Source organism: Heteronotia binoei, chromosome 9, assembly GCF_032191835.1.
Source record: "Heteronotia binoei isolate CCM8104 ecotype False Entrance Well chromosome 9, APGP_CSIRO_Hbin_v1, whole genome shotgun sequence".
In the NCBI taxonomy this organism is placed as follows: domain Eukaryota; kingdom Metazoa; phylum Chordata; class Lepidosauria; order Squamata; family Gekkonidae; genus Heteronotia; species Heteronotia binoei.
In genome coordinates this window covers 52565906-52590991 of record NC_083231.1, presented here as the reverse complement: position 1 = coordinate 52590991, position 25086 = coordinate 52565906, and the positions used below count along the sequence as shown (strand labels likewise).

Here is a 25086-nt window from a genome sequence, read left to right as displayed (position 1 = left end):
CAGCGTCTAATACATGAAATGCAGAGTTGCTGTTTTATAAACAACTGATAAAGCTTTATTTGTCTCCATATCCAAGCTACTTATAGAAAAGGCAAAACAATTTCCAGCTATAGATAACAAGACTTACGCACTATGCTTTATTTCTTAGAGACTCTTATAATTTTCTGTACCTGCTAAATTCTAAGCATTTAAAAGGCTACATCTCAAAACTCTGAAAATTTTTCTAAGTGCTCTCAGCACATATATGTTAGAGATCTCTAAAAGAAAATGGTTGGCACCCCAGGAAGCAGTTCAGCTCTCTGACATGGCAGCAAGATATGGGAAAAAACTTGAGGTTTATATAGCTTTTGGCTATGAAACCCTTCTCTTCTCACATACTTATCTCAGATAAATATCTTGCCTATTAATCTTATTTTGACATCTTTCCCATGTTGGCCAATGTCCATCTCCCTTAGATCTCATGCTGAACTCAGATAATGTCCAGTGAGAAATTTTTGCTATCTAAAGTTTCTCATCTTCAGTTAAACAAAACATCTTTCTTGTCAATAATTTTGCTGCTTTCCTATCTCTCCCATCTGAGATCTCCTAAGATAAACCCTTCTGACCTAAAATACTCTTCAAACAGCCAAATTCTGCAAAGCTTATAGGCAATAAGTGATTTTATGTACTTCAAACAGTGTATAAATGACTTACAAATTTCAAAGGTTGTTTTCATAAAGGGGCCAACTCAGAATTTTTCTGTGACAAGTGCTTTGCTGTCAACAGTTTGTGAGGTATTGCAGTTTCTCATCAAAATGCTCCCCCAGCTAAAGGAGTTCTACCGTCTGGAGAAAACTTTGCACCCCATATCGTGCACAGAGTTCATTTTTTTCTCAATAAAAATTCAACACTGCCCTAAATAAGAAAGAAATAATCCACTGTGGTTTTTCTGGAAGTATTCTAGGGAGAAGGAGAGGAAAGGCTAACTCAGGTTTTTTTGCTTCTTTAAAAAGGCTAAAGTTTAAATTTAAGGCATTTTTGACAGATTTGTCTGTCTTCACCATTTCAGCCTCCAAAATCAACACCAGTAACTAGAAATCTTGACATGGTTAAAACTTTTATCTTTTATTAGAATATCTCTTTTTATTAATAATGACAGTTTAGAAGCAAGCTGCACTGAATGAATGACACAGCTGTCATTATTCTAAAGAACAAATACTTTACATCTTCTGTCTTTTCATATGAAGTATTGTCATGGAAACTGGTAAATTCTATCTCTTAAGTAATGCTCTGTGAGATGATGTCAAGGTGCTAATTAAATCATTGCAGCAAATGACAAGAAAATTGTTCATATTTTTACATTTTTTGTTCCAAAAATGTATATCAAACTTCTTTGGAAATAATGGTTTCTATTGTCTGGTTCCTCATATTGCAATAATAATAAAAAAGAACAGATGTACAGGGTGAGAAAGTTTAATACAGCTAGATATTCTTTTAGTCTTTCATTTTGCTAATTTTTAAACAAAATCTCCTACAACAGTCATGTATCCAACTTCAGCATGATTACTGTTCTGTATGCCCACTAGTGATTAAATTAGACACTTGAAGATCTGTGTTTGAACCAGGCCTGTAGCTAACCAGGGGTCCATTGGGCCTACCCCCCTGACAGTTTTTGGGGGACCTCACCCCCTATTTTGGGGTTTAATTTCTCTCTGAAAAAACTTACTGTGATGCTCCCCCTTGCAAGCTGATTAGAATGGGTTCCTGTGACCCCATGCAGCAAAAGGAACTGCAGATCTGTAGGCAGAGGGAGGACATAGAGAGTGGGGAAATGGCGGGGACAGCTGAGAAAGAGACAAATCAGCCTTCTTTTGAACTCTCAGAATCGAAAGTTGATTGCCACAGACTGAGTTCCCAGAAAGGTAAAAGGGGAATCAGAACTCATGCACAATTTAAATTGCACTGGAGGGGTGAGGGACAGAGGTAGCCCCAACCTCTCCAGCTTCCTGCTCTCACCCACATGGTCCCCTCCCCCCATAGCCCCTAGTTATGGGGCTGGCTTGAACATCCTAGTATTTTTAAAGTAGGAATAACTGCCATGTAAAGCCCCAAAGTTGCATAGGAGGAGGGTTTAACTCTTCCAGCCGAGTAATCAACACTCTCTCCACCCCGTCGCTACTACTTTTGGAAGGAAAAAGGACCTATCTTTTGCGGGGAGAGAAGAGATCATTTTTAATTGGAGAAACTATGCAGGTATGACACAATTATTCTCTTATTCTTCTCCATGCAGCCTCAATTGGAACTAAGGCATTCCTAATTCTATGTTATAGCATTAAGCATAATGATTTATAGCACATAGTTTAAAAGATGGTGTACAACATATTGTTTTCCACTGACAATATTTTCCATACTGAGCATATTTTTTTCTGATTTACAGCATAATTGAAAATAATAAGATCAAATGCATCTCTCCACTAACCTTTTATGGGCTCAGCTCACTTATTCTCTTGTAAGTACTAAATGTTAATTTAAAACATTGTTTAGAACATAAACTGTTATGAACACTGACCTGTTTGAAGAGGACATACTAGTGTTTTCATTAGTTTGGGTGCTGAACATGATGGGTTCAGGTGCCATTAAAGTATTATAATCTGCACTAATTGTCTTTCTTTTAGTGGTTTTCCATCTGCAAGTGACATAGGTTATACAGGAAAAGATCTATGTAAGAGAATAAATGGGCATTAAAAATTGGTACACTACAGCTTTTAAACTGTCATGATAGATGGTAGATGATAGTTAGATAGATGCTCCAGAAGGTTGGACCAGAACCAGTGGGTTTAAATTAAATCAAAAGAGTTTCCGGCTAAACATTAGGAAGAACTTTCAGACAGTAAGAGCGGTTCCTAAATGGAACAGGCTTCCTCAGGAGGTGGTGGACTCTCCTTCCTCAGATATTTTTAAGCAAAGGCTAGATAGCCATCTGGCAGTATAGAATCAGTCTATAATAGATAGATAGTTTATGAGGCATTTGGAACAATAAACTGCAGAACTGAAGTTCAATAACTCTCAATAAAATGATTACTATTTCACTCTATGCAGTAGTTGTATTCCATGAGATGTTAATAGTTTTGCTTTTAACATATAAACTCAGGGCTTTTTTTATAACAGGAACTCCTTTGCTTATTAGGCCACACTCCCCTGATGTAGCCAATCCTCTAAGAGCTTACAGGGCTCTTAGTACAGGGCCTATTGTAAGCTCCAGAAGAATTGGCTACATCAGGGGTGTGTGGCCTAATATGCAAAGGAGTTCCTCCTGCAAAAAAAAGCCCTGTATAAACTAATACTTTGCACTTTCTGATATAGTGCATCCCTGTTACTAATATGAATTCCTTACACTTCTGTTATTTATTTTCATCATTTAAAACATGCATAAGCTATCTCTTCAGAAATCTGATTGAAGCAGCTCACAAAAGAAAACAATATAAAATCATTTAGAATAACATTAAAATCAACTAATAAAAGCCCAGTGGTATAAAGATATAAAACCAAGAGCATAAAGTATTTGGAAGCCTAGGATACTCATAACAATCCTCAGGTTAGAAGCAGATTGTAAAACCAATTAACTAGATCCACTGCAGGTTTTACCTACAAAGACTCATATATAAATAATTGCTCAGCATGTCAGGCACTGTAATCATAGTTTGCTGCAGAAAACTTCTGCTGCAACAACCAACAATGCTCATGTTCAGGAACTTGGCCCTGATTTAGACCCCTTCTTGGTATTTCTTGACTTGGATATTCCAGGCTAGTCTGATCTCATCATATCTTAGAAACTAAGCAGGGTCAGCTCTAGTTAGTACATGGATGGGAGACCAGCAAGGAAGTTCAGGGCTGCTGCACAGGAGTAGGCAATGGCAAATCATTTCTGTTCATTTCTTGCCAGGAAAACCTTTTGGAGTCAACATAAATCAGCTGTGACTTGATGGCACTTTCCACCACCAAATTATTGAAATGTTGTCCAACTTTCTTTGCAATGTAAAGATTGCAAACCATATTGATTATTACAAGATCTGATGCAACAACATGGATTTAAATAGAATGAATTTGCTCAAGAGGAGATTTGGCATATCCCACATCCCTCAGGACTTTAATGCTGCACTGCTGCTTAATGACCTAAGTAAATTTACTTCTGAGAGATTTAGCCATATACTGCTTGGAAGGGAATAGTAAAGCTGACTAGTCCTTTATCCTTTCCTATATCAAAAAACAGGCAGTAGCTTTGATACCATGGGAGACACGAAGGTGTCCACATAATGCAATGGAAATAAATTTAAGAGTGATTATATGGTGCACAGATATATTTTGATTATTGGAACTACATGAGGAGAGTTCCCAAGAAATTACAGCACCCATCCATTAGTCACAGAAGGGTTCTGGCCACTGCCTTCTCAGCTCAGCCCTACGGATTTATCCAGGTCTTTCCATCCTTTTCTTTATGTTGATTTGGTTCAAAAAGGATTAAAAGGAATTTTATATCTCAAACTCATGTGGTATAGTGAAATGACAGGCATGCAGGGACAATACCCTCTACAGTTCCACGTGCAGAATCAGAGATTAAAGGTTCCTCATAAGAGAGTTTCATGAAACTTAAAATAAGCCAATTTACATAAATAAGCTAACAAAGCCCAAGTTGTTGTAATGAAGTCATAAATATGAAATCACATTTTCATTGCCACCGAACTAACATCCTGGTGTTTTGTTTTGCCCCCCCCCCCCGCTTTTCTTAGAGTTCTGATGAATAATGCTGTTACACAGTTGCCAGATGAACATCTTTGTCAACATATGCCAAGGCTACACTGGCTGTGAGTCCATCTTTCTTACAACAGTTAAATTCTAGGTTCAATTTAAACCAAAAGCATCTTATTTTCAATTTCTGAACATTTTTTTCCTAAAGGACTAGACTCGGAGAATGAGGTTCAGCAATTACATATAGCGAAGCTACTACTTTTACTACAGAAAATGATCTAAGTATTTCCATGGATTCCTGTGACATCTGATTTCATTGAACTGTCTCTTTCTACTTTCTATAAGTTCTGAGAAAACAAAGGACTATCCCATTAAATCGGATTCCCGTTTTACGCAAGTTCTGTTTAGTCCTATTAAAATCAATGACTTCATACTAACAGAGTTTTTTTTAATTCTCTAGGGACTTTGAAGGCAACAAAATCCATTATTTAAAAAATGCCACTTTTGTCTCCTGCAGAAGCTTAACAGTCCTGTAAGTAAGGAGCGTTCTTGTTGAACCAATTTGGTCTAAGAGTTTCTTGAACTGGTGTTTGTTTTTGTTGTAATTCACTGATAGCATCTCCCTGGGGAGGAAATTCCATAGAATGGGCACAACCACAGAGTCAAGAAAACTATAAAATCATGTCACATGAGCAGGTCCAGACCTAAAGTTCTTAGTAGGCAAGGAGGGAGGAAGGAAGGGTACAAATGGAAGAAGTCACTCCAAAAATATACTAACATATGGGTTTTATCATTTCAGTGTTCTGAGAAGAAATGAAATCAGCTCTCTCAATGAAAATAGTTTTTCTCACCTTCACAGATTAGCTGAATTGTAAGTAGATAACATAAATACAGCGCACTAACTGATTTATTGTGACTTGTAAAGTTAGAAATGTTGATAGTAAAATAAACTATTAATATCTAAATTCTGGGGATTTTCCCACAGAGATTTGGCTGACAACCAGATCAAATCATTTCCTCCATACCTTTTTAAGGACCTGAAGGAACTCTCACAACTGTAAGTGTTTATAATATTTCTAGTATATAACATATTGTAATTAATGTCTTATACTAGATGTTGCAAAAATGAAATTATATTAGAATTATAGGTGCACGTATACATGCTGTTCTGTGTAAAGTTTCTTTTTAAAATGACTACAAAAATGTTTGCTTATTTATTTTGTTGAGTCTAAGGTGAATTTCCAGAAGTATTCCTGTATGACCTATGGTTAGTAATCTATGAGACCTAGTTATTCCAGGATACACAAATGCTTAATTCAGATGTAAGAACAATGTCTTATTACAGTAACAAACCTGGTAGATCCTCAAGTTTATATATGCCTTCCAGCACAAGTGACAAGTTAATGAAACTTTTTTGGATTTATAATGAAGTTTGTTTTTGGTGACAGACACAAATACAGCTTCTTGCCATGTACATTCCTCCCATCACAGCCCTGGCATTACATGCAGAGATAGGGCTGCCAGGTCCTACCTTGGTCCCAGTGGGACCAAGTGCATGTGGCATGCTGGGGGGATGCTCTATCACTTGATAACCATAGCGTTTTCTCCCAATGTGTCCAGCAATGTGTCCAGTATAATAACGTCACTTCTGGGTGATGTCATCACACCAGGCACATTGTGCCATGCTGGCACTCTTTGGGGGCAGAGCTCCCCCTTCAGGGCAGTCACATGGTGGTGGGTTGGGGACCTCAAAAATGGGGGATATCCTGCCTCCCATGGGAGGCTTGGAACCTATGCAGACAACAAAAAGGCTTGCTGGTTTGGGAAGCTTTTGAATCAGTTGGCAGTTTGCTGCCAATGACTGGTCAAACTGGAGTCTGTTTCTCCTTGTAAATCAGAATTCTAGATCCTGGTTTAAGACACCAGTTTGTGAGGAGGAAACAGAATTCCATTTGACCAGGAGCTGCATTCCAAAATTATGGAAAACTTAACTGAAAGTTTCTATTACAATCAGGAAGCTTTGTATCAAGCTCTGTACAGCAATAAGCTGTTTTTGTATTCATTATAAATTGAGGTTTGTCACAATGCCTGAATCCAGCCATAATTTGAGTTTCAGATGGACCAACAGACTGTCGTTCATCATGAAGGTAGAAGTCCTTCCTTATGAAGTTGTGTGGAATGCATCATATGAATCCAAAAATCTTTTCAGTTTAATCATGTCTGAAACTAGCCAGAGCAGAAGGCAGGTGTGATAGACCACATTTTTAAGAAGTTTAGAAGTGCTGTACAAACCGCTGAAGAACTGAAAAGGGTTAATTCTTCACAGAAACTTGGTGAACTTGTGAAAAAGCGAAAGAATTCTGGATGATGATACAACAAGAAATCTCAAAATTTTGGGTTATGAATTCTTCACAGAAACAGAGAGCCTTGAGTGACAGGCTGCTCCAAGCAATTTGATTGATTAGCCTCAGCTGAGCAGAAAAAAAATGTGAGAACTGCATGCTGAGGAGACAGTCAGATTTCTTCATTGACTGAATTGACAGATTTCAGCCTTAGCTGAGAACAGTTTAACACAGACAGGAGAACTGGAGGGAAATTGGCCAGGAAATTTGGAAAGTAGGCAAAGACTCCCATTTGGGCCAATGAAGGGACAGATCTTCTAGAGAGAGAAGAAAATTCCCTACCGAATTGAACAAGGAGTTAGCTCTGAAGAGTGCAGAGATCCCTGGTCTGGTCTGGTTAGAAATTGTCTTTGGAAACGTTAAGAGTCAGTTAAAAACTGAAGACAAGTACTGGTATTTCAAGAGAGGGGGGCTGAGTACTGGAAAGAGTGTACCAACCTTCTGGAAAACAAAAGAGAGAATACTCAAAAAAAGTGTACTGGAGGGTTTGGGAAAACACCAGAACAAAAGCCACTCAGCATAAAGATTTAAGTAACTGTGAATAGCTTAAGAAACTCATTAGCCTGAAACATAGGAACTACAGTCTGTGCATGTACTAATTTTACCTCAGAAATTTCAGCCCCTTTCACCCAACCTTTCTCCTCTATATTAAATAAAATATTTGGTTATTTTTGAATTTTGAAACACCTTGAGTTCCGTTTATGTTGTTTAAGTTAAAGTGAGCTCCTGATCCTTCCCTCAGGTTCCTGGGCTGAGCCAAAAACCAAAATATCATACTGTGACAGGTGGTAAGCAGCTAGAGTTCTTCAGTAAAGGAGAAAACACATTACTTGGGTGACTCAGTCAATAAAAGGAAGGAAAAATGGAGGGAAAATCTTGCCTCTGAGGGAGGGAAGTTGACAGGCTTCTCATAGTAGAATTAAGACTATTTGATACTGTTCAGATATCTACTGAAGGGTGGCTGTTGTGGTGGTGGTAGTGGTGGTGGTGTACTCACTGAGTATGGATACCGTTGGCTCTCTCAAGTACTGAGGAACTGATGGAAATCAATTCAGCCTTGTACATTAGTAGTGCCACCTTTTTATCTACTCATTTGGAAAGTATTATTTATCTGCATGCATTGAGCGGGACAAGTGCATCCTGTTTATTCAAGGAAATGTAGCTTTATTTCAGGTTTTTGGTTCACCGGATATTATTTTTAATTGTCTTTGTTGAATCCATTTTTGGGGAAATCTATCCAAGACTTGATGCTCTTAAATTCCCAGCAAATGTTAACATTAATCGTTCACACTACTTTCAATCAACTGAAGGCAAAAAAAATATCTAATAAACATGATGTAGCCCCCAAATAACCATGTATCAAGCCATAATTTACTGGTTTTTTACAGGAATATTTCATGCAATCCTGTACAGGAAATACAAGCAGAACAGTTTGATTATCTAGTAAAACTCAACTCTCTGTAAGTGTATATAGTCCTTTTGATAAATCTTTTTTTTTATTATACACAGAGAACTGTAGTTCTATAAAAGGCTCATTGAATATTTCCCAAAATGTTTGAATGCATTTCAGTGTTTTATAAGTTATTCAGTTTTAGTACAGAAGAAAGTAATTAAGCTCAGCTAGAAAATTTTGACATGGATATATTACAGCTCAATCCAGACATACGTAGCAGCCGGCCGCTCAGGCATGGGCAGATCTACAGTGCCGCTTGTTGGCTTCCAAAGGGGAGACATTATGCTATGCTTGGAGAGCGGTCCGATGAGCAAGAGAGAACCCGTCGCCATGGTGATTCCGCCCAGGTGCACACCATTGGCCCACAGCTGAGGTGGGGGTGGGGGAGGCGCAGGCTCACACGGGACCATGGGATTGGCCAGCCTGTTGCACGTGACTGGGCGAGGGGGCGGAAAGCCTGCACCTGAGAGGCCGTCAATCCTCCCACTCCCTCCTGCTGTCAGAGACTCTGCCAATGGCAGGCAGGCGGGCAGAGGCATCCGTGGACAAGCAGGAAGTGCCAAGTGCAGGAGTTCGCTGTCCTAGACAGTGGTTGGAATGTGTGTCTGGGAGCGGCCAGACCAAGTCCAAAAGAGACCCCCTGGAGCCCCCCCCCCCGGTGTTGCCCTGCTGCCGCCCCCTGCTATGTGCAAGGAACACCTCCCCTGGGAGTTGCAGAACTCAGAATGCAAGCTGCTGAGCATGCATCCACTTCACTACCTCCCCTCAAGTGCCCAGCGCACAACAGCCCTGTGTGGTCGGGTAGGCCGTCAGCCTGGGCAGGCTGAGGGGTGGCACCCCTCCTCACGTCCAGCCATGCGGGGGGCAGCGTGGCGGCTCATAGCCCATTCCCCTCCCCAAGAACCAAGTCTGCCCACCCTCCCAGGCATTCCCTCGGAGAGGCCACTGACGGGGGGGGGGGGGTTGGCCTGAGAACATGCAGCAGATGCCAAGCAGGAGAGACAACAGAGGGCACAGCTCAGACTTTATTTTTCTGGAACAGAGTGCAACAGTCTCCCTGGAGCTCGCTGGGCAGTCTCGCCATGGGTGGGGCTCCATTCCGAGCAGCAGGCAGAAGCAGTTGTGGGAGTGGGGGGGGCGGTGGAGCAACATACACGGAAGCCTCTGTGTTGGAGTTCCACCTGCAAAATGGAGACAAAGATCAAGAGCACCTGCAGGGGCAGCAGCTGGAAGAGCAGGCTGCATTTCAGCCAGGCGCTTCCTTATAGGGACAGTCTCTGACCTACCTCCCTGCATCGGGGCAGCTGCCACACACACCCCCAGTGCCCTTCCAGGGGTTGGGAATGCGGCAGAGGGCAGACCATGGGAAGGGAGCAGGCAGCAGCACAGGGGAGTGGGCTCAGCAAATGCCTCCTGCTGGAGCCCATTGCCAGGTTCAAGTGCCAGAGACGTTCGCACACTGAGCGGTCGAGAGCAAGGGGAGGGGGAGGACAGGGGGGGACAGTGGAACTTACCCAGCCATGGGTGACAGTCTTCGCATGCAGAGCCTCCAGGAGCCCGGAACCTGTGGAGACCTGGAAACAAGAGCAGTTAGCCCCAGGTGAGAGACCTCTCTCTCCCCCTCGCAAGTCAAAGATACTATCAAAGCAACCAAGCGGTGCAAAACCCGTCACCAACGTGCCTGCCTGTCTTCCCACCATGCGAACCTGTACCTAACAACTGAGTTATGCAAGGCAGAGCGGAAGTATTTCTAGGAGGGGGGGCCGTGATTGGGCTCCGGGGAGGGGGCTCACCAGGCCGAGGCGCGAGGGGATTGGTGAGGCAATCACGCCACTCCCTAAGGGGTTTGCGAGCTTCCGCAGCGATCTTTGTTTTTGGTTTCAACTAGTGCCTATGGAACATGCCGCTATGTTTGCAGGCGCAATGTTGCGCCTCTCAGGGGGGGGTGTCATGGGCCAAACTGCTCAGGAAACCGCCTAAGCCTGGCCGTGCCCCCAACTCAACCCCTCCTCCGCCCCCCCCACCCACGTAACTCCCCTCCACTCTGGCGGCACCAGTCATACGTCAGTGCAAACCCTTCCTGCGCCCATGTAGCAGCTCGTCTGCTCCCAAAAGACTTTCTGCCCCCCCCCCCGGATTGTGCTGTTAATGTGTCCCTGTTTATTAGTTTTATTAAAGATGGTAGATTTGTTACTTAGAAAAAATATAAATATATACTTGTTGTCAAAGGAGTAGATGCAGCAATCAGACAAATCTGTCTCATGCTTGGACCCAATTGTGTTTGAGGCCCTGCTCCCTTCAGCTTTGTTTTTGAGAGTATATTTTGTTGTGAAATGTTATGTTGATACAAGATCCAGTGACTCAATGCCGCTAAGCGGAGAGTGGAGGAAAATTCGTTCCACTGAAGGAAAATTCCTCACTTTGCAGAGGAGATTTATTGAATCCAACCCCATAAATACAAAAGGCAAAGATTTACTAGTGGAGTTCATTTCTCATTTCAATATCTGCAAATTTAAAATTATATATAATTGATACAAAGGTATTTTGATATATTTGAAACATTTGTGAAAAAGTCAATTAAAAGGACAGTTTCTAAAATCTATAGAACCCTTGGGTAGATTAAACCAAAATTTCTTAAATATGATTCTCAGACAGAAAAATGTCCACCAAAGTTCCAGATGCATTATAGATATTCACAATTTGTATGTGATTGGCATGTTTCTAATGCTTATCAGAAAGAAGTAGGATTTCCTTTTCCCCTCTGTCACCTTTCAGCAGAGCATGTAACAAGCAAAGAGATTACTGGCCACTGCCTTCTTAACTATTCTATCTCATTATATCAAATTTATTTGACTTAAGTCACTGACAACACAGACTTCAATGTAAATAGGGCAGTGCTGAAAGATCATGCTTGGTGTATTCAGTAGATTTTATGTGACCATTTTTAGTGAGCCTATGAAATAAATGTGAAAGATACATAAATTATGCTGATCAAATAATCTACTTGACATGTAGTGTTTTTCAATCACTTTTCGCTTGTATATGACTTCACATATTGATGACACTTAAAACTCTTTTTTCAATGTTTATAGTAGCCTAGCGGGTATTGAAATTACAACTATCCAGAGAAGAATGTTCAGTTCACTTAGAAATCTGTCCCATATGTAAGTATCATATATAGCTATTTTATAGTATATATATCTTATATTAATATATCTAATTCTTAGTGTACTTAAATGTGGATACTTAAATCCAGAGACTGGAGCTGTAAAAAGACAAGACAAATCTACAAACTAGAGAAAAACCCTTGGTTGGCAGAAAAATCTAAAATCTTTTTTTTTTTTAATAAAAAGAATAGAACTTCATGCACACTGGTTTGATGTTCAAAACCCCTTTCTTTTTTTCTTCTTTCTCAGATATTTTAAAAAATTCCAGTACTGTGGCTATGCCCCTCATGTACGCAGTTGTAAACCAAATACTGATGGAATATCTTCCTTTGAGAACTTGTTGGCAAGCATTATACAGAGAGTATTTGTCTGGGTCGTGTCTGCTGTCACTTGCTTTGGAAACATCTTTGTCATCTGCATGAGGCCTTACATTCGATCAGAGAACAAACTCCACACCATGTCAATAGTGTCTCTCTGCTGTGAGTATTCCCCTTATATGAGGTATTTCCATTACTTGGGGGAGGAAGGTCCCCACATATGGAATATGAAAATATTTCTATGCAAAATATTATGGCTTTGAATCAGTTATATTAATATAGAAAGAGGAAATTATGTGCAGTGTTCCAAATTAGCTAAAATAGGGAAGGCATATTTTGTTTCCAAATAGTAATATCTGAGAAATTATACTACAAAGCCTGAGTCATGTAATTTGTATATTTATTTATTTATTTATAGTAGTCCTATGAACTATTTTTTGTAGGTGCAGACTGCCTTATGGGCATATACTTATTTGTAATTGGAGCCTTCGACCTGAAATATCGTGGGGAATACAATAGACATGCTCAGTTATGGATGGACAGTATTCAGTGCCAGCTGGTGGGATCTTTGGCCATTTTGTCCACGGAAGTGTCAGTTTTACTATTAACCTATCTGACTTTGGAAAAATACATCTGCATAGTTTATCCCTTTAGAAGCCTAAAGCGAGGAAGGTACAGGACACTTGCCATTTTGTTTCTCATCTGGATTATAGGATTTGTAGTTGCTTTCATTCCACTGAGCAATAAGGATTTTTTCCATAACTACTATGGCACTAATGGTGTCTGCTTCCCTCTTCACTCTGAGCAATCAGAAAGCACTGGAGGTCAAATCTATTCTGTTGTAATTTTTCTAGGTAAGTATGTTCCATATTCACCCTACTGAAACTGATTACCTATGTATGGATGTTGATTGAGGTGTACTAGCACTAAGAAGTATCTATATGAAGAACCTGCTTCCCAACTAACAAGTCTGGATACTGTGTTTGCCCACCCCTCAAATGAAACACTACATGTTATGGGTTAAACGGAATTTTATTTACATATAAGCTAATCTGCAACATTACATACATCTTAAAGCAGATTGCATTGATCTTGCAAAGCAAGCTTCCTAACAGGGCAAACCCACCCCAGCTCAGAGCTAGGTCCAGAAGCTTCCAGACCCTTCCCGTCATGGCTCATATGCTAGTGCATAGAGGGGATGGGAGTGCATATCCAGCCCATGACTGCATAGCGTTAAGGCTGGTCATATGCTCCTCTGACCTCAAAGAGGCTCCCAACCAGGCCACCCGGATTGTCAAGCCTCAAGGTAGCCCAACTGAGGACACCTCCCCCCCCCAAATTGCTGATATCTCAGGGTGCTTGCCGGCTTGAATCCCCTTCAACCCATGCTTTTCATGCCATCCCAGTTAGGTCCTAACCAGTGATACCAGGCCTATTTAAGCCTTACTCCCTCTGACCATGTGGAGCAGGCAAAAAAAGGACCCACCCATGGCCAATTTGAGCAAGGCTGAAAAAATTCCTGCTTAGCCCCATAACTGGCAACTAGCTAATACCAAATGGTCTTAAAGAGGGTGGGTGGGTCACACTGGACTGGACTGGTCAGGAGATGGTAGCTGCAGCCAGACCTTGATTGGTTAGCTTTCCTGTGCTGAGCCTACATAGGCTCTCCCCCACCCTCGTAATTCCATACGAGGGCATGGGAGGTGAGCAACTGCGGCGGCTGCTCCATGGGCCCCACCAGTTTTGGTACCACACTGCTAAGCAGAGTTGCCTGATCCCCCTGTTGCTGAAGCAGTGGAATTTTTTTTGGGGGGGGGGAGGGAGAGTTCCAGGGTGTGTAGGATGTTGCATGTGACATCTATGACATTATGGTGTTACCAGGAAGCAATGTCATCATGGTGGTGACACTGAAGGTGACAGTCTGGTTTTGAGGCAAAATTCTATGGGGTTTTTTGCTTCAAAAGCATAGAGTTTGCCCTAAAACCAGAGCAACACAGTGTCCTTGGAGTGATGATGTTACATGGGACTAATGGCATCAGATTGGGGACATCATGTGGTGATGTCACTATTTGTGGGTGAGTTTTCCCCTGTTGTGCAGATGGCTGGCGGTGGGCTGAAGCCCCAAAAAGTAGGGGAAACCCTGCCCGGACCTGGGGGCTTGCATCCTTACTACTAAGTTTAGATACTGTGTTTGGATATTCAGGATACTTTCTGAATCTCTGTTCTTGCATAATGCATACAAAGGGATTGCATTGTTTTACTTATATTTTACTGTGGCCAGGACGGGACAGGAGGTCCAGACCAGGAGGCAGCAAGAAAGGGCTGGAAGAATGGGAGGACCTGATTGGGGAAGGGACTGAGGACTACCCACAAAGACCAAATGGAACAGCCAGCACAGCCATGTGCCAGATGTCACTATGGACTCACACACTTAGGAAAGGCTGTTTGACTGTAGGTGCTACTAATGAGGGAGAGGTCTTTCCTTACAGTTGTGGAAGGCCTGGGATGGCATAGAAGAAAGTGGTATTCAGCCAAAAGGGCGGGTCCAGATGCTGAGGAGAATCCTAGCTGGTATGGGCAAATAGTAGAACAAGAGAGAAGGAGGAGGAGATTGGATTTATACCCTGCCTTTCACTTGGAGTCTCAGAGAGGCTTACTGATTGCTTTGTTTCAGCTGCCTCCTTGATTTCACATTTTTGCAAACCAAATTCTTTTCATTTTTTATTGGACTGTCTGTCCTATTGATTGTAAACTTATACTGCATGAGCCATCTAAGTCTCAGTCAGGCCCGGTGCTAGAGTTTCTGCCGCCCAAGGCAGAGCCCTGCGCCAGCGGCCCCCCCAGTGTATAATCACACACGCAAAGTGCACACGCACCTCAATGTCACTGGAAGTTACGTCATTAGGACAGTGCGTGGCACACCCCCTGCCCAGCAGTCCTGCCCCGCTTTGTAAAGAGCTGAGCAGGGGCTGTGGGGGCATTGTTTTTTCGCTGATTGCTCTGAGTGAAGAAACAACACCCCCCTGCAGCCCCTTCTGAGCTTCCTACAAAGCGGGACAGGGCTGCTGGGCACCTTCCCCTGCCCAGCATGCTCCAAGTTCGGTGCAGTGGGCAGGAGAATCCGCATTCTTCCTGGGCTTTGAGGGATTGGGGGAGCTCCTCTGATCTCTTAAAGTCCAGAAAGAACACTGGGCGCCTTCCCCCATGCAGTGTGCTCTGAGTTCTAACCACGCTGGGCAGGGGAAGCTGCATTGTCCTGGGCTTTGAGGGATTGGGGGAGGTCCTCCAATCCCTTAAAGCCTAGAAAGAACACTGGCCGCCTTCCCCTGCCCAGCATGCTCCGACTTTGGATCATGCTGGGCAGGGGAAGCCACATTCTTTCTCGCTCTGAGGGATCAGGGGAGCTTCTCCGACCCCTCAGAGCGAAGAAAGGCTCAGGGATGGTGCGAGTAGGGATGGGGAGGAGGCGCCTGCATCCACCCCTGTGGGAGCCATCGCCCCAGGCCGTCGCCTCATTCGCCAGCTCCCACGCGCTGGCCCTGGTCTCAGTCGGAAAGCAGACTACAAACAGTGTTAAATAAATTAGTAAAATAAATGCCTGTAACCTGTTGTAATACTGATGCAGGTTTATATTGTGGTCTACAGCAGGCACCTAAAATGAAATATCAACATACCTTGTGTTTTGTAACAGGTGTTAACTTGGTAGCGTTCATCATCATTGTGTTCTCCTATGGAAGCATGTTTTACAGTGTTCATCAAACAGCCATTACTGCCACTGAAATCCGGAATCATGTGAAGAAAGAAATGATCCTTGCCAAACGGTTTTTTTTCATCGTATTTACTGATGCGCTATGTTGGATTCCTATATTTATACTAAAATTGCTTTCCTTACTTCATGTAGAAATTCCAGGTAGTGCCTTAATTTCTTTTAGCTATTGTCACATTTTCCAGTTTTTGGCTGGCAACTCTTGAGGCTATAATTTCCTTACCCAGCAACAGGAATATAGCTATATTTTATTCAAGAGATGGAATCAGAGAAAAAAGTAACGTTTCTTTAGTGTATGTCATAACACAATTAAGTATATGATCACCAACTCAAGCAAATTTCTTCTGTTTTCTGTCCTGATTAGAAGTGTGATAGGACATAAATGCTCAGGTATTTTGACCCTACTTAAAGCTGGGCCAGTGAGGTTCCACATTTATTGACTAGGCCTTGTCTTACAGGTTACTGTTGAGTAAAATGTTTTTTCTTCTCCCTGCAGGTTCCATAACTTCCTGGGTAGTGATTTTTATATTACCAATCAACAGCGCCTTGAACCCTCTTCTCTACACACTGACCACTAGGCCTTTCAAAGAAACAATTAATCAAGTCTGGAGCAACTACAAGCAAAGGAGATCCTCAGGAAGCAAGAGCAGCCAAAAAACGTACAGGGCATCATTTATTTGGTTAGAAATGTGGCCTGTACAAGAGACTTCACCTGAGTTAACAAAACCTGCTCTTTATACAGACTTTTCAGAAGGATCGGTTGCTCACACATATATCAACAGTGAATCCATGCACATGAAATGAATGCATGTGTTTTGCTCTGACCTATTTGCACACTCAGCATCATTTTCCTGGAGTTATTGCCATTTACAGAGCAAAGCAACAACACCCCCCCTTCCAAATTGTGGAATTAAGTCTTAAGCAGAACAAAATGTAAGACTGACATGACTTATCACTGCATACACCTGTTTTTTAAAAATAGGAGTATTAGCCATAAAAGCTGGGGAGAGGGGTTAAACATGAGGGTTTATGATAATTTGAGGGTGAGGGGAAATCGAAACATGCACAGCTGTCCAAGAATTGTTTTGCATATTGACAATTTTTTATTTGTGAGGTTTATGGTAACAGAAGATCAGAGTGTATGAACCAGTGTTATCCCTAAATCTTTGGCAGTATTTTTCTGAAATGTTTGTCTTTATGACTGAAATACAGACAAGCTGAAAGGACAGATTACTGAATGTTTACAAAGAAAAGAGTTGTTTCTGTGGAGTGCAAATAAAATACCTAGTCCTGTAACACTGAGAATGGAACCTAAAGGACGGGCAGAAAGGTTTTATGGTTCCTGGTTCCCACCTCTATCTGCAGCACCATAGCACACATTGTTCTAGAGGTTCCCATGACTCTCCAGCAGTGTTCCCTCTAAGCTGAGTTAATGTGAGCTAGCTCACAAATTTTTAGCCTGCAGCTTACACATTTTTGTCTTAGCTCAGTAAAAAATGGCCCCAGAGCACACTAATTTATGCAGTAGCTCACAACTTTAATGTCAGTAGCTCACAAAGTAGAATTTTTTCTCTCAAGACTCTGCAGCTTAGAGGGAACATTGCTCTCCAGAGCAGCTTTTTGGATCCAGGAGGGAGGAGAAACTGGGAAATCAATAAGCACAACTCCATTCATGTTTCTTTGTATCCAACCGGGTGTTTTTATATGAGAAAATACTGTTCTATTTTACTTTACAGTTGCAGCATGAACCATAGCAACATAGCAACTTGATTATCACTGTGGTTTTTTTTATTTGGAGAAAGATTTTATAAATGCTTGAGCTTGATTTAATGGAAGTGGTGTAACTTGCACTTTAATTGTTTACAGATTTCTGCAATATTTTGTACTCCAGGATATAAACAGAACCATTGCTCAGTATTGTTTCTACTAGTATGTTGTACAGCCTCATGAATCATCATATAATACCTTCATTTTTTAAAAACAATTGCCAGATCAGCAGTTTGATGATTAAACTGAATTGACTATTGATCTATGCTTCACTCTTTCAAAATATCCATCTCTGTGGGAAGTTATAAAGTAGGGTTACCTTTAAGAAGATCAAACCACAAAGTGGATTACAGCACAATCTGAAACAGAGCTATCTCGAAGTCCACTGTAGTCAACTGGCTAAGGGGTGTAACTCTGTTTAGCGCTGCTTTGTTAGTGTATTTACACAGCAACCCTAAACAGTTATAACTAACTTCAATAGATAAAGAAAGGTATAACTCTATCTAGGATTGTACTGTTAAACTCTTGCAGGTGGCAGAACAAAAACAAAGCTGTTTTGCTGCTTTCACTCAACTTGTTTTTCAAATTCTGTTTTCTTTTCATCTTACCTAAATCATAGTCAATAAAAGTGCATTTAATTACTTATACATGAACTCCTTTTGAGGGGACGTACTAAAACTCAGAACAGTGCCTGCCCAAAGACTATACACGCCTGCCCATAGAGAAAGCACACCTGCCCATAGGGAACAATGCGGACCACATTTCACCATAGGGAAAAAGGGAAATTAAGCTTGACGTAAGGACACTCCTTGCTCATAGACTACACACGCCTGCCCTTAGGGAATAATGGAGACCACATTTCACCATAGGGAAAAAGGGAAATTAAACTTGGCCTAAGCACAGCACCTGCCCATAGACTATACACACCTGCCGATAGGGAATAATGGGAACTACATTTCACCATAGGGAAAAAGGGAAATTAAGTTTGGCCTAAGGACACCCCTTGCCCACAGACTATACACGCCTGCCCATAGAGAAAGCACACCTGCCCATAGGAAATAATGGGGACATTTCACCATAGGGGAAAAGGGAAATTAAGCTTCACCTAAGCACAGCGCCTGCCCATAGACTATACACGCCTGCCCATAGAGAAAGCACACCTGCCCATAGAGAATTTTGGGGACATTTCACCATAGGGGAAAAGGGAAATTGAGCTTGGCCTAAGGGCACCCCTTGCCCATAGACTATACACACCTGCCCATAGAGAAAGCACACCTGCCCATAGGAAATAATGGGGACATTTCACCATAGGGGAAAAGGGAAATTAAGCTTCACCTAAGCACAGCGCCTGCCCATAGACTATACACGCCTGCCCATAGAGAAAGCACACCTGCCCATAGAGAATTTTGGGGACATTTCACCATAGGGGAAAAGGGAAATTGAGCTTGGCCTAAGGGCACCCCTTGCCCATAGACTATACACACCTGCCCATAGAGAAACCACACCTGCCCATAGGGAATAATGGCGATTACTTTTTCTCTGGGAGTACTTTAGACCAGGTTTTTCAATAGGCAATAAGGGAGAGGACATTTGACTACTGGAAATAGTGGGGTCCATGGCTTCTCTCAAGAAACATTGCAGTCCTCACATGCCCAGTATGGAGATCTATTGCCCTTACACAGTATATGATTTCCAATAGATAATGCATCATCTCCTCTAGGGACGAATTAAAAGTGCACTTGCCTATTGGGAATAATGGAGAGCTGGCTTGGCCAGAGGGAATAATGGAGTTCATGTTACCAAAATATCTGACCTCACTAAAACATGGAAACACCTAATCTGTGATTACCTAAATGGCGCTGAGCATGGAACAAAGAGCTCCTCCTTCATTCCAACAACCTAGATGCTCCCTGCTGTCTTTCCATTTTGTTCTTTCTGCCAATGTTCTTGTCACCACCTCCTGTGGGCAGTTCGGTGGGGCACAGAGTGGCTTCCCCTCCCAGCACCTCCAGTTTCAATTCTTCTTCTCCTGCATATCTCCCCTTTGTCCCTGTTCACCTAACAGGCTACCCTGGTACTGATTGAGATGAGTGGAAATGCCTGGCTTACCGGGCAACATGGCACCTCTAATTTCAAGAGTCCACCTGCAAGTCTAGCTTTTTCTGGGTCTTCGGTGAACATCGCTGTTGTTCTGTGCACAGTGTAGAGAAAGGAAAACTGAAGGTTAACTCAACATGTTGCTCTGCTTTGAGGGGCGATGTCAAAACAGCAATAAATCTCAATAAGGGAACATCACCAAATTCACAACAGTCAATAGCTTACTTCCCATGATAGAGAACACCAACAAATCCAAAATGTGCTACAGAAAGCCCTGCCTGTTGGGAGAACAATAGTAATCACAGTACAGAAGACAGAGGTCAAGGTCTGCAGCGATTACCAAAGAGGGGTACAGGGTGTTGTTGCTTAGCTACTAATTAGGAGCTTAAAGTTTATATTCTAGGTTTCTGTTTTGAAAACTCTACTCGCTGTGTTCTCTACTGACCAGGAGTAGGTCATTTCTGCACATGTTGGCCTTTGCAGTCAGATATTCAGACTATGTATAGTTGTGGATGACCTTTGACTTTTCTGTTCTGCACCTTCTACTGGCTGGACATTGTATTTTTGGATTCTGAGGGAGCTGTGAAGTGGACCCTGAAATATCAACATGGCAGACAGCAAAGATACAGATAGGTGCTCAATTAACAATCCATATATGACAGGTCATGCAGTTGATCTTCCCATGGAATAAGTACTAGGAATTCTCAGGAAGGAAAACTTGGATGAAAGTAAAATCTTAATTTCCCTTTTCCCCTATGGTGAAATGTAGTCCCCATTATTCCCTGTGGGCAAGTGTGCTTTCTCTATGGGCAGAGGTGTATAGTCTATGGGCAAAGGGTCCTTAGGCCAAGCTTAATTTCCCTTTTTCCCTATGATGAAATGTGGTCCCCATTATTCCCTATGTGCAGGTGTGCTTTCTCTATGGGCAGGCACTGTCCTTAGGTGAAGCTTAATTCCCCTTTTTCCCTATGGTGAAATGTGATCCCCATTATTTCCTACGGGTAGGTGTGCTTTCTCTATGGGCAGGAGTGTATAGTCTATGGGCAAGGGGTGTCCTTAGACCAAGCTTAATTTCCCTTTTTCCCTATGGTGAAATGTGGTCCCCATTATTCCCTACGGGTAGGTGTGCTTTCTCTATGGGCAGGAGTGTATAGTATATGGGGAAGGGGTGTCCTTAGGCCAAGCTTCATTTCCCTTCTTCCCTATGGTGAAATGTGGTCCCCAGTATTCCCTATGCGCAGGTGTGCTTTCTCTATGCGCAGGCATGTATAGTCTATGAGCAGGCGCTATCCTTAGGTGAAGCCTAATTTCCCCTTTTCTCTATGGGGAAATGTGGTCCCCATTTTCCCTATGGGCAGGTGTGCTTTCTCTATGGGCAGGCGTGTATAGTCTACGGGCAAGGGGTTTGCTTAGGAAAAGCTTAATTTCCCTTTTTCCCCCATGGTGAAATGTGGTCCCCATTATTCCCTATGGGCAGGCTTGCTTTCTCTATGGGCGGGCATGTATGGTCAATGGGCAGGCACTGTCCTTAGGCCAAGCTTAATTTCCCTTTTCCCCTATGGTGAAATGTGGTCTCCATTATACCCTATGGGCAGGTGTATATAGTCTATGGGCAAGGGGTGTCCTTAGGCCAAGCTTAATTTCCCTTTTTCCCTATGATGAAATGTGGTCCCTATTATTCCCTATGGGCAGGTGCACTTTCTCTATGGGCAAGCGTGTACAGGCAGGCGCTGTGCTTAGGTGAAGCTTAATTTCCCTTTTTCCCTAAAGTGAAATTTAGTCCCCATTATTCCCTATGGCAGGGGTGGGGAACCTTTTTTCTTCCAAGGGCTATATGGATATTTATAACATCATTCGCAGGCCATAAAAAATTATCAACTTAAAAAACAGTGCTTTGCCAAGGGAGAACAATTCAGGCCAGCAAAATTAATGCAAATAATTGTTTTTCTATTTGAAGTCATGTGGAGAGAGCCTAATCTCACACACACACACACAGCCCGCCACCCTAGGCAAATGCATAGGTCCAGGGATTTTTTGTAGAAAAAGCCCAGCAGCAACTCAGCAGCATACTAGACCACATCCCCTAATATTACCATACTAGGTCACACTCATTAGCATATTAGGCCACATAATCTGAGCTAATCAAGTACAAACTGAACTGGGACAGTAACTTTTCCAGGCCCTGCAGCAATTCTGGCCAGCCAGCCAGGCCCCAGGGAGGCTGCCACACAGTACATCTGGGCCCTGAGATCCCTGCCTGGCCCTGGGGAGGCTGCTGAACAGCATGGCTGGGCTCCATGATCCTCGCTGGCCAGCCAGGCCCGAGAGGCTGCCACATGGCTCGGTTCAGCCCAGCAATCCTCGAGGGCCTTATACAGCCCTCAGGACAGAGGTTCCTCACCCATGCCCTATGGGCAGGCGTGTATAGTCTATGGGCAGGCGCTGTTCTGAGTTTTAGTACGTCCCCCTTTTGAGCGCTCCTGAACTTGAAGTATACGTGATATATTTCACAATGCAGAATATCCAAGAACAAAAAGATGATTGTGTAATGCCTTTAACTTCCAACTTGAAAGGGGCATTACTATGTTTAAATACAATGTGAGTAACAAATTGTGGACATTTCATGAAAGTCAGATAAGATGATATGGAGTTGAATTATGTGATGTTTAATAAAAGGAAAATCTTCATTTAGATAGTCACACAGCACTCTAAAATGCACCCTCATTAGAAAGGGGATCTGTTCCTCACAGAATAAGTACAAAACGTACACACAACAGGCTCAGTTACTGAACCCCTTGAAGGCATGGACTTAAAAACAGTATTTTTGTTAAATAAGCATTTTTGTGCAACACTCTTGGCACAATCATTTTTAATATTACAAATTCTGTAGTGTATCTAAAAGGTTTTGATTTATTCTGCAAATTGCAAAACACCAGTGAATCAACTGCACTTATATCGCTTACCCGCTTGAATATATCCAGCTTAGTATTAAGAACTGTACTTTTAAACCCAGTGAGGCGATACTAGTCTTCCAACAGAATTCTGACTCCAGAGTGCTGTTATTTTCAACCAAGCCTTGGCATCTACTGGAAAATTCCAGAAACCCCCCATGCAAGGTGTTCTGGAGTCAGTATCTGAAAATCAGCCTGCAATACTATTTAATTTGAAATGCTCCAGAAAGGACACTCTATCAGCCATTCCTGACTTGTATATTTATACTGAACAAACTGTTAGATGTAACTTACAGTGCAATCCTAAACAATGATTCCAAGACCTTGGTGGGTATTACTCTGCGGAGCATTGCAATGTTAATACAAAAATAAAGGACAAGTATGGCTTTTCTCCTGAAAACTGAATGTTTCTCCCCCCCCCTTAAATTTTATTCCAATATATTAAAACATAGCACAGAAAAAAGAAGAAAATAAAAGACAAAGAACTTTTAATTACAAAATATTACAAGAGAATATTATCTTATGTCTGATACCTTCAAGCGCATTACAGCTAAGTAACAATATCCTTGATGTTATACAATACAAAATCTATGGATTTGCAGTACATATTTAAAGGCAGCAACATTTCTCATAGGTACTGTGGCTTGTGAGGACAAGAATTCAAATGCAGGATATCACATTTTGACACAATCAGTAAGGTAAGTTTCAGAGTTAGATTTTTAAGATTGTCAGTAATTTTCTCTAATATAAAATATTCCCAGATCTTTTTTTATACCAATGTTTTAAAATAGGACGGAAAAGATCTTTCCATTTGGCTGCAATCATTGTTCTAGCTGCAGCCAGTAGTTTAGAAAGAAATCTTTGTAATGATATAACCCAAGAATATCTGTGGAAATTCTGGTATAAACAGGACTTTAATTCTTGTGATCTTACCTTTGATCAGGCCCATACTCTCAAGGTGCCCTTCAGGGCACAGCCTGCTTTTTTTTGCCATGGCTGAGCGAGTAAAGCATCATCAGTGGAGCTTACAGCTTTTGGCCCTACCCAGAAAGCTTCTGAAAAGCAGCAAGTCCTGCAGCAGATGGGAAAGGGGTACGACCTAACTTTTCAATTCCTGGCTACGACCCTGCCTATATTTAATACTTGTTTCAAAAGGGTACCAAAATGGGAGAGCTTAATGTTTCTTCGAACTGCAAGAAAATCAACAATGTCATAGTTATGCGCAGAACCAGTGAAGTCTCAAGTTCTAGTTTGTTCACCACATGCTACCTAGTGAAACGCCTAATTAAATCAGATAAGCTTCCCAGGATTTTTTTTTTAAATGTATTGACATTCTTCTCCAGAAATTATCTTCAGCTGCAGAGCGCATGCTTCTACACAGACAGCAAAATGAAAAATTTCCAATCAGTTTTCCACTATGTAACTCTTGAGAGTTTGAGTTTGCAGAACGCTTTCATCCGCTGTTATTTATTTAGACGGGAAACCCGGTGCCTGGTGTATTTTAAATTGATTTCGCTTGTCCGATACCATCCATCTGCCAATTTGGGACGTTTACCTGTACGTGTACTTGCGTGTGTGTTATTTGCTTTGCTGCTCACCTTCGTGTTTAATTACTGGTTAATTACTGCTGCCGCTCCCCCCCCTTTTTTTTTGTGGCGTTTTTAATTCGCATCCATTTGACTTACGTTGTGGGCAGAAAAGCTAGTGACAAGCTTATTCACTGTAAACCAGGAAGACCAGCGAGGTCTCCTTCATTGTTACTGAGATACAATGAGGCAGCCATACAAATAAACCCGAAGAGCCCCCGCCAAGACGCAAGAATCCAAGCGGCCACTTTAGCCACCGTCCGCAGCTCAAAGATAACCGCCACTCACTCCGTCCAGCGGCCGTCCCCTCGCTATTGGCCGGTCGGTCGTACGTGCAGCGCCTCAACGCACGCGTTTGGCGTATGGAACCGCCCCCTCAACCAATCGCGCTTCGGAGCAAGTCAAAGCCTTCAAGTAGAAGTAAGAGAAAAGGGTTAGAGTTGTGTAACACCCTAAAGGCTAGCATAAATTTACGGCAGGGGATGAGCTTTCCTGAGTCACAGCTCATTTCTTCAGGTACTACTGGACTGTTGCTCTGTTCTCCTGCTCCAGGCACACTAGCACTGCTGCCCATCTTGATCAACCTCCAAAGAGGAGCCAGCCTCAGGTTCTCGCGGGTACTTCTGAACAGACATTCACGGGTGTAGATTTTGCGCGTGACTGAGCAAAGAGATCTTTCTTCTAATCTTCCCTTGGCAAGTTCAGGTCTGGCCAGAGTTAGAAAAAGGAACACACAACCTGAACTTCCGCTGCAAATTGGAAGCCGACATGAACCCTGAGCGCCTTATGTAGGGAAAAACAATACTTGTTAAAACGCTAATGGATTCTCCACGCTACATCGTTTCGGTAACCTTG

At 42.3% G+C, this 25086-nt stretch overlaps 1 protein-coding gene across 1 annotated transcript in view; it reads left to right on the top strand.

Moving 5' to 3' along the window:
• Nucleotides 1-16719, top strand: part of RXFP1 (relaxin family peptide receptor 1) — a 52612-nt gene extending 35893 nt beyond the window's left edge. The window contains exons 8-18 of the mRNA XM_060247320.1: nt 2417-2488; nt 4767-4841; nt 5186-5257; nt 5525-5596; nt 5711-5782; nt 8516-8587; nt 11673-11744; nt 11997-12226; nt 12508-12918; nt 15756-15974; nt 16327-16719. Of these exons, the coding sequence (XP_060103303.1) occupies nt 2417-2488; nt 4767-4841; nt 5186-5257; nt 5525-5596; nt 5711-5782; nt 8516-8587; nt 11673-11744; nt 11997-12226; nt 12508-12918; nt 15756-15974; nt 16327-16634 (1675 nt within the window). The 3' untranslated portion in view covers nt 16635-16719. The remainder of the gene's footprint in view (nt 1-2416; nt 2489-4766; nt 4842-5185; nt 5258-5524; nt 5597-5710; nt 5783-8515; nt 8588-11672; nt 11745-11996; nt 12227-12507; nt 12919-15755; nt 15975-16326) is intronic.
• Nucleotides 16720-25086: the final 8367 nt, after the last annotated feature.